Consider the following 11,468-nt stretch of genomic DNA (forward strand, 5'->3'; position numbering starts at 1 on the left):
ACAGGCATGGGGCAGCAACCACCTCTACAGGAAGCGTGTGCCAGTGTTTGGCCACCTTCACAGTAAAGAAAATTTCTCCTATATCCTGTCTGAACCTCCCCTGGTGCAGCTTTGGGCTGTTCTCTCATGTTCTATCACTGGTGACCAGGGGGAAGAGACCGGCACATCCCTCCCTGCTTCCCCTGCTCAGGGAGTTGCAGAGAGTGATGAGGCCACCTCTCAGCCTCCTTTTCTCCAGACCAGAGAGCCCAAGTGTCCCCAGCCCTCTTGGCTGCCAGGGCACACTGCTGAGCCTGCTGCCGACCACATCAGCAATGTGGGCCATTTCTGGTGGTCCATGTCCAGAGCAAGCCAGGATTTTGGGGGACAAACAGCCTTTGGGCACAGCCAACACGGGGCTGGCAAGCTTGACCCCCAGCTCTGATGTAGCCACCTCCCAGCCCTGCTGTTGTCCATTGTCCCACTGCTCACACTGGCTTCAGCACCATGCAAGTCCACTGCCTGTCCCTGGAGCTTTAGATCCCAACAGATTTCCTTCTGGAGAGCTGACTTAAGCTGAGAGAGACAGGAGGGTGCCTGGTGCATGTTGAAGGCCTCTGCCCATTCTGCTCACAGCCCTGAATGCCAGCAGCTGCCCCAGCTGCTGCGGGACACCCCCAGCACATCACCTGGCCAGCACCATGCTGCACGGAGCCACCACTGAGCATTCATTCCAGGGTCACCTTTGCCTGCAAGGAGACAGACGGGCCCTGAGAGGAGCTTGGGGCTCTGCTCCTTCTGCCAGGGATGTGTGGAGACCAGGGGGACACCCTCCTAAACACGTTTCCTGCTCCAAAGTTTAGTGATGTCTCCAAAGCTGATCTGGGGGAGCAGGAGAAAGCATGTTGTGGAAGCTGGTTGTTGTTAGGTCAAAACACACCAACACAGGGCCAGGGACAACGAAGGAGGTTTTGGGGTGTGCACAGACACGACGCAGTGCTTGTGTCTTCCACCATTTTCTCAGGGCCCAGCGTGGCCCAAAACGACCCCTTTGTATGAGACATCCATGGGATGATGGAGGGGGTGCTGATGGAGTACACCCATGTGCCCATCTGGCATTTAGGCAGTGTCTGGCCCTGTTGTCCTTTGCTCGAGGCTGGCCAAGGAGCAGTGTGGAAGCCTGGTACCACAGAGCTTCAGTTCCTGGTCCAACTGCTCCTCCTCACCCCTCATTTTGCTACGAGGTGCTGGCAGGTAGCAATACCAGACAAGCTTATGGCAAGCTGCACGGTAAGGGCACGGTGTGTATGGCACAGACAAGGCAAATTTTGGAATGGCTTTGCTGGGTCTGAAGGGTTTATGGGGCCGAGGTGATCCCCAGAGCCATCACCAGAGAGTGGTGCTGATGGGACTGGTGGATCATGGACAGGCGATCCAGGCCGATCACTCCCTGCTGCACTCCTGGGGAGCTGTCTGGCAAGGTAATGTAGGTGAGATCACTGCCCCAAATTTCTGCGAAGGGCTTTCTTACCACCCTGTTGGCTGACTTCTGGCTCCTTAAAGAGCTGAGATGAGGAGCCTTGACTCTTCATCGAACTATGTGAGCCATTGATCAGCAGAAGTGAAGTCCCGTGGTTGAAGTCATCACATTTAGATGTGCAAGGAGGGTTTGCCTGTGGTCATGCACGTTGCAGCTTCCCGTGCTGCTGTAGCAGGGGTACCTGCTGGCAGGGTGACCCTTGGGAAACGCTGGCACGTGTGGAACCAGCACTTGTGGCCCAGCAGATGTTGTGCTGCTCATCCGTGGAGACCAGGACATCTGCCCCACATGGATCCAGGTTAGACTGAGTCCTTCCTGTTGTTTCTCCCCGTGTTTGCTGCAATCCACCCTGCAGAAGGCTGGGCTCAGGGTTTTCAAAGGCCAGCTGCCCCACCACCCAGGAAGCAGCAGTACTTTCTCTCCAGCAGGTGCCCCCGAGCAGACCTTTTGTGTTTCCTTACCTTTTGTCTGTGCAGAACCAGTCCCAAAGTCATGTATGGAGCTTTTTATTAGCTCTGTCCACAATAAAATTTTCTATGCCTTTTGCTAAATGGTTTCCTTCTTTCTGGAGTCATTCACCACATCTATCTGCCTGCTTGATGGTCCCCAGGGTCTTTGGTCCACCTTTCCCATAAGGATGTCCCAGCCAGGCTCTGCACCTTAACCTGGGGGGGTGACAGGGGTCCCCTCTCCATAGGGCCCTATGGATGTTAGACAGGAGGCACATGCCCCCTGCTGTTTTTTTTTTTTTTTTTTTGAGGACTAAATGCTGCAAAAACACAATTCCTTGACCCTGGATTGCGTCAACAGTGTGCTAAGGGAAGAGCCAGGCCCCAGCAGGACGGGCTCCCAGTGCTTCCAGTGCTGTGTATGGGCTCTGGTCTCTTGAGCATCCCAGGTGGCATCCCACAGAGTTGTGTGTGCATCTCTGGTGGTTGATTTGGGCTGTTTTTTGTGGTTTTGCCACAACTGTGAGGGAGGAATGTTGAAGATGCGTATTGGGGGCACCCAGGAATGGAAGTGGTGGCACTGAGATGCCTTCAGCTCCTGGGAGAACTGGGGTATCACAGGATCAACCCGCAGAAATGCCCCCAGTGCCTCAGCTGAATTTTCTCTCAACACACAGACCCTTGCTTTGGGTGCCACTCGTGGTGTCCCACAAAGCCCCGCAGGCTTTCCATGGCAGGCGGCGGCTGCCATCCAGGACAGCTCCCACCCAGCTCCCTCTTTTCCCTGTGCTGAGCTCATTTCTGTCCTTCAGGGTCCCCAGCATGGACACGCTGCGGGTCGGGGTGCGGGAGGTGCTCCAGTGCCCTGGCCTGGCCGTTCCCACCACAAGACACCACAGCTTCTTATCAGGAATAAGCAAGGCGTTTGCAGGAGGGTGACAGCTTCTGGAGCCCTTCCCAGTGTGGGGTTATAAATCTTGCTGGCTGTCGACCTGCCGGCGGCTCGGCCGGCCTCACAATGCGATCCTTTCTGTGCTTGCTTTCATCTTCAGGCGCGGCTCGCTTTCTTAGTCCTCCCTTTGAAGCCAGGGTGACCTTCCTGCAGGAGTCATCCTCGATTGTGACATTTTTGGAGTCCGTTCTGCTTTGGTGACCTGCTTTGGTGAGTCGCAGGGGGGAGATGCAGAGCCCTGCCCCTCCCCAGCCCCGTGCCGTGCATCGCAGCCGGGACCCCCGGCCCCCTGCCCACCCGCTGCACCTCGCCACGCTCACACCAGTGCTCGGACACAGCTAAGCCCTGCTAATGCCTTCTGGACGCGCCGTTGCCGAGGTGACCGTATACATATTGCACAACCGCCGAAACACTTCCCTCTGTTTTGTAGCAACTTGCTCTATAGGAGCAGTGTTCCCACATAACCTCATCCCGCCCCAGATGCGGCGGAGCCAGCGACTCATTCCTGCGAGATAACTCCGCCGAGCCGGCGGTGCCCGGCCCCGTGGGAGGTGAGGAGGACTCAGGGGTGCACGTCCCGGCACGTGTGCGCGCCCCGACCTGCACCCGCAGCGCCCTGAGGCCACTGCAGCATGCCAGGGCTTCATACAGAGATGGAAGCACCAGTGACCCCGGTCCTGTTTGCTGGGGTTAGGCACGGTCCTAGCAGAGGTGAGCCTGGCACCTGGCTTGCCGCGTCCCTGTGACACCAACCCATGAGCCCCAGCACTTCTGGGGAGCTGCACAGCTCATTGAGCACCTGGGAACATCGTGATTTTTTCTGGATATCCCCAAAAAAGAAAAGTCCCTGGGGGCCCAAGCATGGAGCCACATCTCTGCTCCTCTCTCAGTCCTGCCACAGGACCTGCGTGACCTCCTCCATGGCTCCTGTCCCTGCCACGGGCTCTGGACCAAGCCCCAGCCTCCTCCTGCGCTTCCTTTTCCGGGCTGCCGCAGGAGCAGCAGGAGCCAGCCAAGGACCTGGCTGCCGCGGCCACTTCGGCGTGCTCCGTCCCGACGGGGCTGTCACGGTGACAACAAATGCACAACAAACCCCAGCCCTTAGAAACCGAAACCTGACCTGCTCAACCCGCCCATGGGACGGCGCCGGTGGGGCAACGTGTCCCTCCAGGCTTGGTGCCCCTCTCCTGGCGCTCACCCAGCTCTCCAGATGTGCCTCCCCTTGGGGATACCGATATTATATCCCCTGGGGATCCAGATGTGCTGCCCCAGGGCCAGCACCTTGCTCCGTGTGGCAGCCACAGTGACTGTCCTCTCCTTGGGGCACGCAGTGGCTCTTCTGAGCTCTGTCCTTGGAGGTACTCTAAAGGAGATGGTCCTGGGTGGCCCTGGTGGACCAGAGGACCTCGAGTCCCTTCTCACCTCCACCACGCTGTGACTCTGTGATGCTGGGACAGGTCAGAGGGTGCTCAGTGACCCCTGTCCCCTGGTGTGAACTGTGGCAGGGCCTTATCATGCGGGATGGGGCGTGGAGCAGTCCACAAACTCATGGGGTTAGCTCATGGTGTGCTTGGTTTTGCAGTAAAAGTATTGGACTTTTTTTCCTATTCTCCAAGCAGGGAAAAAAAAAAAAAAAAAAAAAAAAAAAAAGCAATCAAAACGAGTGCACAAACAAACAAACAGAAATGAGCAAGAAAAGCCCAATTTCCTCCTAGCTGCCACTCTGCATCTTCAAGCATGTAAAAAGCTTCCCTGCAGCCTCTGAAAGCTGGGCTGGGGGGACGGGGTGTGCAGAGGTGTCTTGGTGACAAACTGCATCTCCTGGGGCCTCCTGAAGCCGCCCAGGAGCCTGGTGCCCACCCCGAGCACAGGCGAAGCTGCCTGAGATTGGTCTCGGGCTGTGGCACAGCATCTCCTGCTGAGGCATCACAGGGTGACCAAAGACCAAACCTCACAAGTGAGGACAGCAGCAGCATCCACACCACCTCCTTCCCCCCCCAGCAGAGCAAACCCTGCTCAGCCAAGGAGGAGAAGAAAGGGGCTGGATTCAACGAGCCAGGGGCTCCTCTGCACAGCAGCAGCCTGAGACCTCGCCTGGAAGCCTTGGGAAAAGCGAACGCCTCTCCGGGTGCAACAACCAGAGGCAGGAGCTCAGCACGAAAGCAGGGTAGGTGATCCGGCAGGGCGACCTGCCTGGAGCCGCGGCAATATGCGGTGCTTTGAGAAATGCCCGTGGAAAAGGCAGAAAAACGGAGAGCAGCTTTGGAGGCTGTGATATTGAGGGAGCGTTTTCCACACTCATGAATTTTCCCTTTTGTGGAGCGGAGGATGGAGGGATGGAGGACGGAGGGCAGAGGGATGGAGGATGGAGGATGGAGGGATGGAGGACAGAGGATGGAGAGATGGAGGATGGAGAGATGGAGGGCAGAGGATGGAGAGATGGAGGATGGAGAGATGGAGGGCAGAGGATGAAGGGCAGAGGGATGGAGCCGCTGTGACGCTGCCCCTAAAGCCACGAGAGGGCTCCGGGCGCACGAACAGCTCCGGGTCCCCCGGGGGCAGCTCCTCCGCGGGGTCCCCCCCCGTTCCTCCCGGCTCCCCCCGACCAGCACCGGGCCGGGCGGGGTCCGGCGGCCGCTTCCCCGTGCGGGGCGGGCGGGAGGGGGCGGCCCCGGCGGCTCGGGCGGGCGCGTCCCGGGGCCCCTCCCGCTGCCGGGGGCCGGCGCGGAGCCAGCCCGGGGCCTTAAACAGCGGCGGCGGCGGCGCCCCGCGCCCAGAGAGCGGCGCCGGGAGGTGAGTGCGGGACCGGGACCGGGACCGGGACCGGGACAGGGACCGGGACCGGGGTCGGGGCGGGCGGGGACGCCGAGCTGCGCGGCTCCGGGGCTGAGATCCCCCTTAAAATAAAGGGTCTGCGCCCCCAAATGGTCTGGGACACCCCAAAAGGGGGCTGGGGCCACCCACACCCAAGGGCTCGGTGCCCCCCCGGTGCCCCCCGGTGCCCTCCCGGTGCCGCCGGGGCGCGGAGGGGCCGCGATGCTGCCTCCCCCCTCCCGGGGTCCCTGCCCTTAGAGACGGTCGCTAGGGGCACAACCCCTCCTTAGCAACCGTCGCTAGGGGCACAGCATCTCCCCTAGCAACGGTTGCTAGGGGCACAGCCTCTCCCTAGCAACCGTCGCCAGGGCGGGGGGATGCGGAGCGGCCCCGGCGGTGCTCCCCCCGGAGGTGGATGCTCGGCATCGGCAGCCCCCGGTGCTGGTGGCCCCACTCGGGAGCTTTCAGCACCCCGAGGGCTGTTGGTACCTGTGACAGCATCGGAGGCATGGGCTCAGGCAGAGCGCTGAGGCTGCCGCCTGCCTGCTGCCCCCCCTGCCCCGGTGGTAACGGGGCCCCCTCTGCCCCCTGTCCCGCAGGCCCATGGCTGGGAGCACGGAGATGGCGTCCCTGGAAGAGAGCTTCCGCAAGTTCGCCATCTACGGCGACACCAAGGCCACGGGGCAAGAGATGAACGGGAAGAACTGGGCCAAGCTGTGCAAAGACTGCAAAGTCACCGACGGCAAAAGCGTCACCGGCACCGACGTGGACATTGTCTTCTCCAAGGTGAAGTAAGTGACCTGGATTTCGGGGTCTCCAGTTGTGCGGTGAGGCCTGGGTGCCGTGGTCCCCGGGGAGGTGCAGCCCTCCCCAGGCCATCCATCACGGTGCAGCAGGCGCTGCCCTGGGGCGTCCTGCCTTCAGGGCTGCTTTGGAAGGACCTGGAAATAAATTAGTGCGGATTTTGGGGGCTGGGAGGCTCAGATTTTGGTGTCACTCAGGTGTCAAGGCGGGCATCTTGCCATACAGGAGCAGGGAAGGATGCTTGGGGCTGTCCCATGGGATGTGGCACAGCCCTGAGCTGGGTGACCAGGGTCACTCTGCCTGAGCAGAGGCACCGGGGCTGATTTTGGGGACACGGTGACACCCAAAGCTGCACCAGGGTGCAGGAGCAACAATGGGTGGGGAAGCTGCATCCATAGTCTGACCCATGCAGCCCAGCTGCATTTTGGAGGAGGCTGAGGAAACCCAGGCTGGTAGAAGAGAAATTCGGGGTCTCCCTGGTGCTATGCAGCCCCCCGCAGCTGCACCAGCAGTGCCGTTTGCAGGCACAACGTGAGGAAGTGCTTAGGGCATCCCGGTTTGGTGTTTGCAGGGGGAAGACAGCTCGTGTCATCAACTACGAGGAGTTCAAGAAGGCCCTGGAGGAGCTGGCGCAGAAGAGGTTTAAGGACAAGAGCAAAGAGGAGGCGTTCGAAGCCATCTGCCAGCTGGTGGCAGGGAAGGAGCCCATTAATGTGGGCGTCACGGTGAGTGCCAGCAGGAGGCGGAGGGCAGGTCGGGGTGGGAGGACGGGGCTCTGCCCATGGGCAAACGCTTTCTGGGAGCCCCATGGCCCTGGGTCTGGGGCAGCACAGGGTCCCTGTGGGCTCAGGTGGGGATGGGGATGGGGACGGGGATGGTGTCTGACTCCTTTTCTCCCTCTCCTGAACGCAGAAAGCCAAGACCGTGGGTGCCGTGGAGAGGCTGACGGACACCTCCAAGTACACGGGCTCCCACAAGGAGCGCTTCGACGAGACGGGCAAGGGCAAGGGGAAGAGCGGGCGGGAGAACATCGTGGACAACAGCGGCTACGTCAGCGCCTACAAGAACGCGGGCACCTACGACGCCAAAGTGAAGAAGTAGGGGCTGCTGCCCCTGGCGCCCACCGCCCCGCTCCCTGCGCGCCGGCCTTCGGCCATGTCAGCCTCGGGACGTTCCCGCGTGCCGTGGGGCCCGGGAGGCTGCGCTGGGGCCGGCCCCAGGCTGGCGGGACGTCGGATGCGATCGGGAAGTGGCCGGGCTCTGCCCCAGCGCCACGTCCATCCCTTGTGCTGTGACCCCCCCCCGCCCCTGCTGCTGCGCTGCTCCTCTCAGGGTGCCCCGCTGGCACCGACACCTTCCCTACCTCAGCCCCGGCCCCGGGGCACCCTCCCTGACAGTCCCAGCGGGGACCGCAGCCTGTCCCCAACCCCACAGCCCTGCTGGGGACCTGCCTTCCCCCCCCCGCTGACACCACAGCCTTCGCTTTCCTTCACCCCCACGGGGGTACCCATGGCCCGGAGCCACTGGGCTGCTCCTGGGATGGGGCTGGCCCAGGGGACGTGGCCCACGCTCCGCTCCGTGTTCCCCGGCCACCACCAAAGGTCCCCAAATCCCCAGAATTTTCACCCAAGTGGGCTCCCACTGCCTTCAAGAAGCCTGAACCAAGGGGTGCTGCAGCCCCGCGCTGTGACCCGGCTCTGCAATAAAGCCCCCTCCGCACTGACGCCTCGGCTCTGGTTGTGTTCGGCGACAGCCCGTCCGTCCGTCTGTCCATCTGTCCGTCCATCTGTCCATCCGCCTGCCCGCCTGCTGCTGCCGGGCGGCTTGGCTGGCCCCGGGGGCTCGATTCCTGGCTGGCCCCGAGTTGCCTGAGCAACCGCAGGCACAAACACAGCGCCTGGCTCCGGCTCCCGCTCTGTTTGCAACCAAACACGCGGGTTCCTGGTAACGTTCCCTGGGAACCGGCCGCGCTCGGGGCTTGGGCGGGTGCTCGGGGCTGGGCGCTGCCACCCACAGCACCCGTGGCTGCGGGATCGCGGCTGCCCCAGCCGCTGGGGACGTGCCTGGGGTGTGTGTGTGGGGCTCTCGGTCCCCGCTCGCTGCTCGGCTCCCTGCCAGCTCCGTCCTTCTGCATCCCATTCAGCTGCTTTTCAAAGCGCAGGGGGAGCGAGAGGCTGGCTGGCTGCTGCTGGGCTCCTCTTGGCATTGCTGCCTGGCTCTGTGATGGGCTGGGGGTGTTTGTTCCTCCTTTGAGCAGGCCAGAGGGATGGTGGAGTTCTCTGTGCCACAAAACAATCCTCGCTAGCCCCCTGCCTGGGGGCTTTATCCCTCCGCTGACCCCATTGCCCAGCTGCAAAAAGGAGGTGCGAAATGCGTGGGGCTTGGTACCAAGTGCCACCACTGTCCCCCAGCACACAGCTGGAGGATTTGATGAGGAAGAACATTTTGTGATGAGGTGAGCAGCCTCGCCCTGTGGGAATGATCCAGGACAAGAGCTGGTGGTGGAGCAAGGGGGGAGGACCCCGTCAGGAGGCTCCGGGTGCTGTGGGACCCCGGGGAGATGCCCTCAGGGCTGCACTGCAGCAGGTTGGAGACCACGGTGCCGCTCAGGTGGCCAAGTTCTTCTCCCCTCCCCTCCTTGGCTGTGCATGAGAGGGAGTTTGGAGGTGAAGATGAATGCACAGCATCCCTCACCCTGCCCCTCTCAACACACCGGGGCTGGGGATGCCCAAGGCTTTCCTGGAAGCAGGACTGCTGGGCTCCTGGGCACTGAACAGCACATCAACGCATTGATCTGACCACAAAATCTCCCTGAGGGGCAGAAGTGCTTCATTTGCCCCAAACCCTAAAGGCTCAGTCACTGGCACAGGGATCTAATGTGCTTTTGATACTGGGAAATCAAGACCAGGAGGGGGATTTCTGCCCAGTCATAGGCTTGCAGCAGCTGTGCCACCCCTGTGCCCACCAACGGAGCTGTGACACTGGTGGGCAGCAGTTGTTCCTCGTCCAGCTGTCCACGTAGCAGATCACACTGAGGTTGGCAGCTCCCACGTGTGTCCCAAAACCTCTCGGCTTACATGTGCTCCTTGATCCCCCAGCATCTCTACATGTTCTCCGCTGCTTGCTCTCCAGCTTACTCCAGACATTTCCCCTCCAGACATCTCCGTGTTCCCAAGGAGGCTGCTCCAGTGTCTGCGAGGCTGGATGGGAACGGGGCTGGGCGGTGGGGACAGGGGTGGCCCCACAGCCTGACCACCCCACCCAGCTGGAGGCACGGTCCTGCCAAACCAGCCCCAGGGGAATTAGCACTGGAAAAGACTCAGAAAGATCTAAGAGAGATCTGAAAAGAAGTCAGCCCTCCCCTGAAGTGATGGAAATGGCTTCCTGGGAACGACGAGATGCTTCTCACGGGGAGAAGCACAAGGACCATGTCTCAGACAACACCCCTCAAACACCAGTCTTCGTGACTACTGCAGACAGGAAAAATCTGACCTGAAGCTATAAGGAGGAGGGAAATTAAAGGCTACAGGAGGAACGCATTCTGCTGAGAAATGAGCAAGGAATGAGCAAAAAAACAGTCCCAGAGGGCGATACTCCTGATAGCTCCCAGTACGGCCTGGTAGGAGCAAGGACAAACAGCCCGGGATGCTCCTGCAGAGCTGGGAGTAGGCTCAGGGTGGTGCCCATGACCACGAGACCCCTGCGAGGAAGGAGAACTGCTGGTAAAGGATGGACACCGTCAGACACGGTGGGGTGAGAGCATGGTTGTCGATGGATGGTCAACCTGGTGAGGAGCGGGCTGGCCAATGTCATTATGAGGCCCCAGTCTAAAAGCTGGGAAAGGTCCTGGTGATCAGGGAGATTTGAAAGAGGCAGATGTCAAAACCCACTTCAGAAAGGGCGAGGAGGAGAATCTGGAGAATGACTCCAGTCCCTGAGCAGGTGGTGGAGGAAATGCTCCTGGAAGCTATTTCTGGGCACGTGGAGGACCTGAACAACCCCACTGCCGTCTACAACAAAGCAGCCAGCTGGGTGGATGACAGGGGATCAGGGGATGTTCATCTGGACATTGGTAAGGCCTTTGGCTTGGTTTCCTCCATGAGAGACAGCAACTAGATGCTGGATGGAGACCTGGTTGGGCCACCAGGCTCAGGCTGACCAGCAGTGTGAAGGCCAGCTGATGCTGATGATTCACATTCCTCAGGGATCAGCTGCAGGGCCGACACCATTTAGCACCTTATCAACGAGCTGGTGGGGTCTCAGCAGGCATGTGCCTGATGCCAAGTGGATGATAGAGGTCAATCTGCTGCAGGTGGGGCCAGAGAGGCTTCAGCAAGCCTTGGGCTGCAGGGAACCTCCCGGAGCTGGGCAAAGGTAAGGGCAGCGTCCACCCTTGGAGGCAGATTTGGGGACAGGGAGGTGATGGGGTCAGCAGGTGTCCTATGGCAAGCTGGGTTAGAGAGGGGGTCCCCTGGGAGCAGGGGCTCTGGCTGCGAAACCTGAAGGGGTGTCAACGTGGTGCTGAGACAGCAGAGATCCCAAATGTTGGTTGCTTTCTGTGATGGAAAGTGACACAGCCTGTGCAAAGGGCTCGCAGCCACTTCCCCCGCGTTAATGAATCTGCGCTGGCCAAGCCTTTGCTCGGAGGCTGGCTCCACACCAGGTCAAGAAAGACGCTCCAGAGCCAGCACGTAATTCCCTTGCAGTGGAGGAGCCAGCAGGCGGAAGGTGTCCCAGCCAGGATTGATGTTGCTTGCATTGATTGAGGTCCCAGGCACCAAAGCCCTTTTCTCCTTTCCATTTGCTCCTTCCCCTTGGCCCAAGTCCCTGCATCCCACACCTCGCACCTCTCACCCTTCTCTGCTGCCACAAGCACCTGGTGGCTGCCTCCTGCCAGCCAAACCACAGCCTGGTGTGGTTATTTATGATT

General features: G+C 60.6%; 1 protein-coding gene across 1 annotated transcript; it reads left to right on the forward strand.

The window, feature by feature from the left end:
- Nucleotides 1-5,645: 5,645 nt before the first annotated feature.
- TPPP3 (tubulin polymerization promoting protein family member 3) lies at nt 5,646-8,241 on the forward strand. The gene is made up of 4 exons (XM_084294668.1): nt 5,646-5,713; nt 6,334-6,525; nt 7,110-7,263; nt 7,451-8,241. The coding sequence occupies exons 2-4, from the start codon at nt 6,338-6,340 to the stop codon at nt 7,637-7,639; spliced, it is 531 nt and encodes a 176-aa protein (XP_084150794.1). The 5' UTR covers nt 5,646-5,713; nt 6,334-6,337; the 3' UTR covers nt 7,640-8,241.
- Nucleotides 8,242-11,468: the final 3,227 nt, after the last annotated feature.

This window comes from Netta rufina (assembly GCF_964035555.1).
Source record: "Netta rufina genome assembly, chromosome: 13".
NCBI classification, from domain to species: Eukaryota; Metazoa; Chordata; class Aves; order Anseriformes; family Anatidae; genus Netta; species Netta rufina.

Bases quoted from the DNA above. Each gene is read 5' to 3' on its own strand.
- TPPP3 (XM_084294668.1), top strand. From the start codon at position 6,338: ATGGCTGGGAGCACGGAGATGGCGTCCCTGGAAGAGAGCTTCCGCAAG. The intron at 6,526-7,109 runs GTAAGTGACCTG...TGGTGTTTGCAG, and splicing joins ATTGTCTTCTCCAAGGTGAA to GGGGAAGACAGCTCGTGTCA. The intron at 7,264-7,450 runs GTGAGTGCCAGC...TCCTGAACGCAG, and splicing joins CCATTAATGTGGGCGTCACG to AAAGCCAAGACCGTGGGTGC.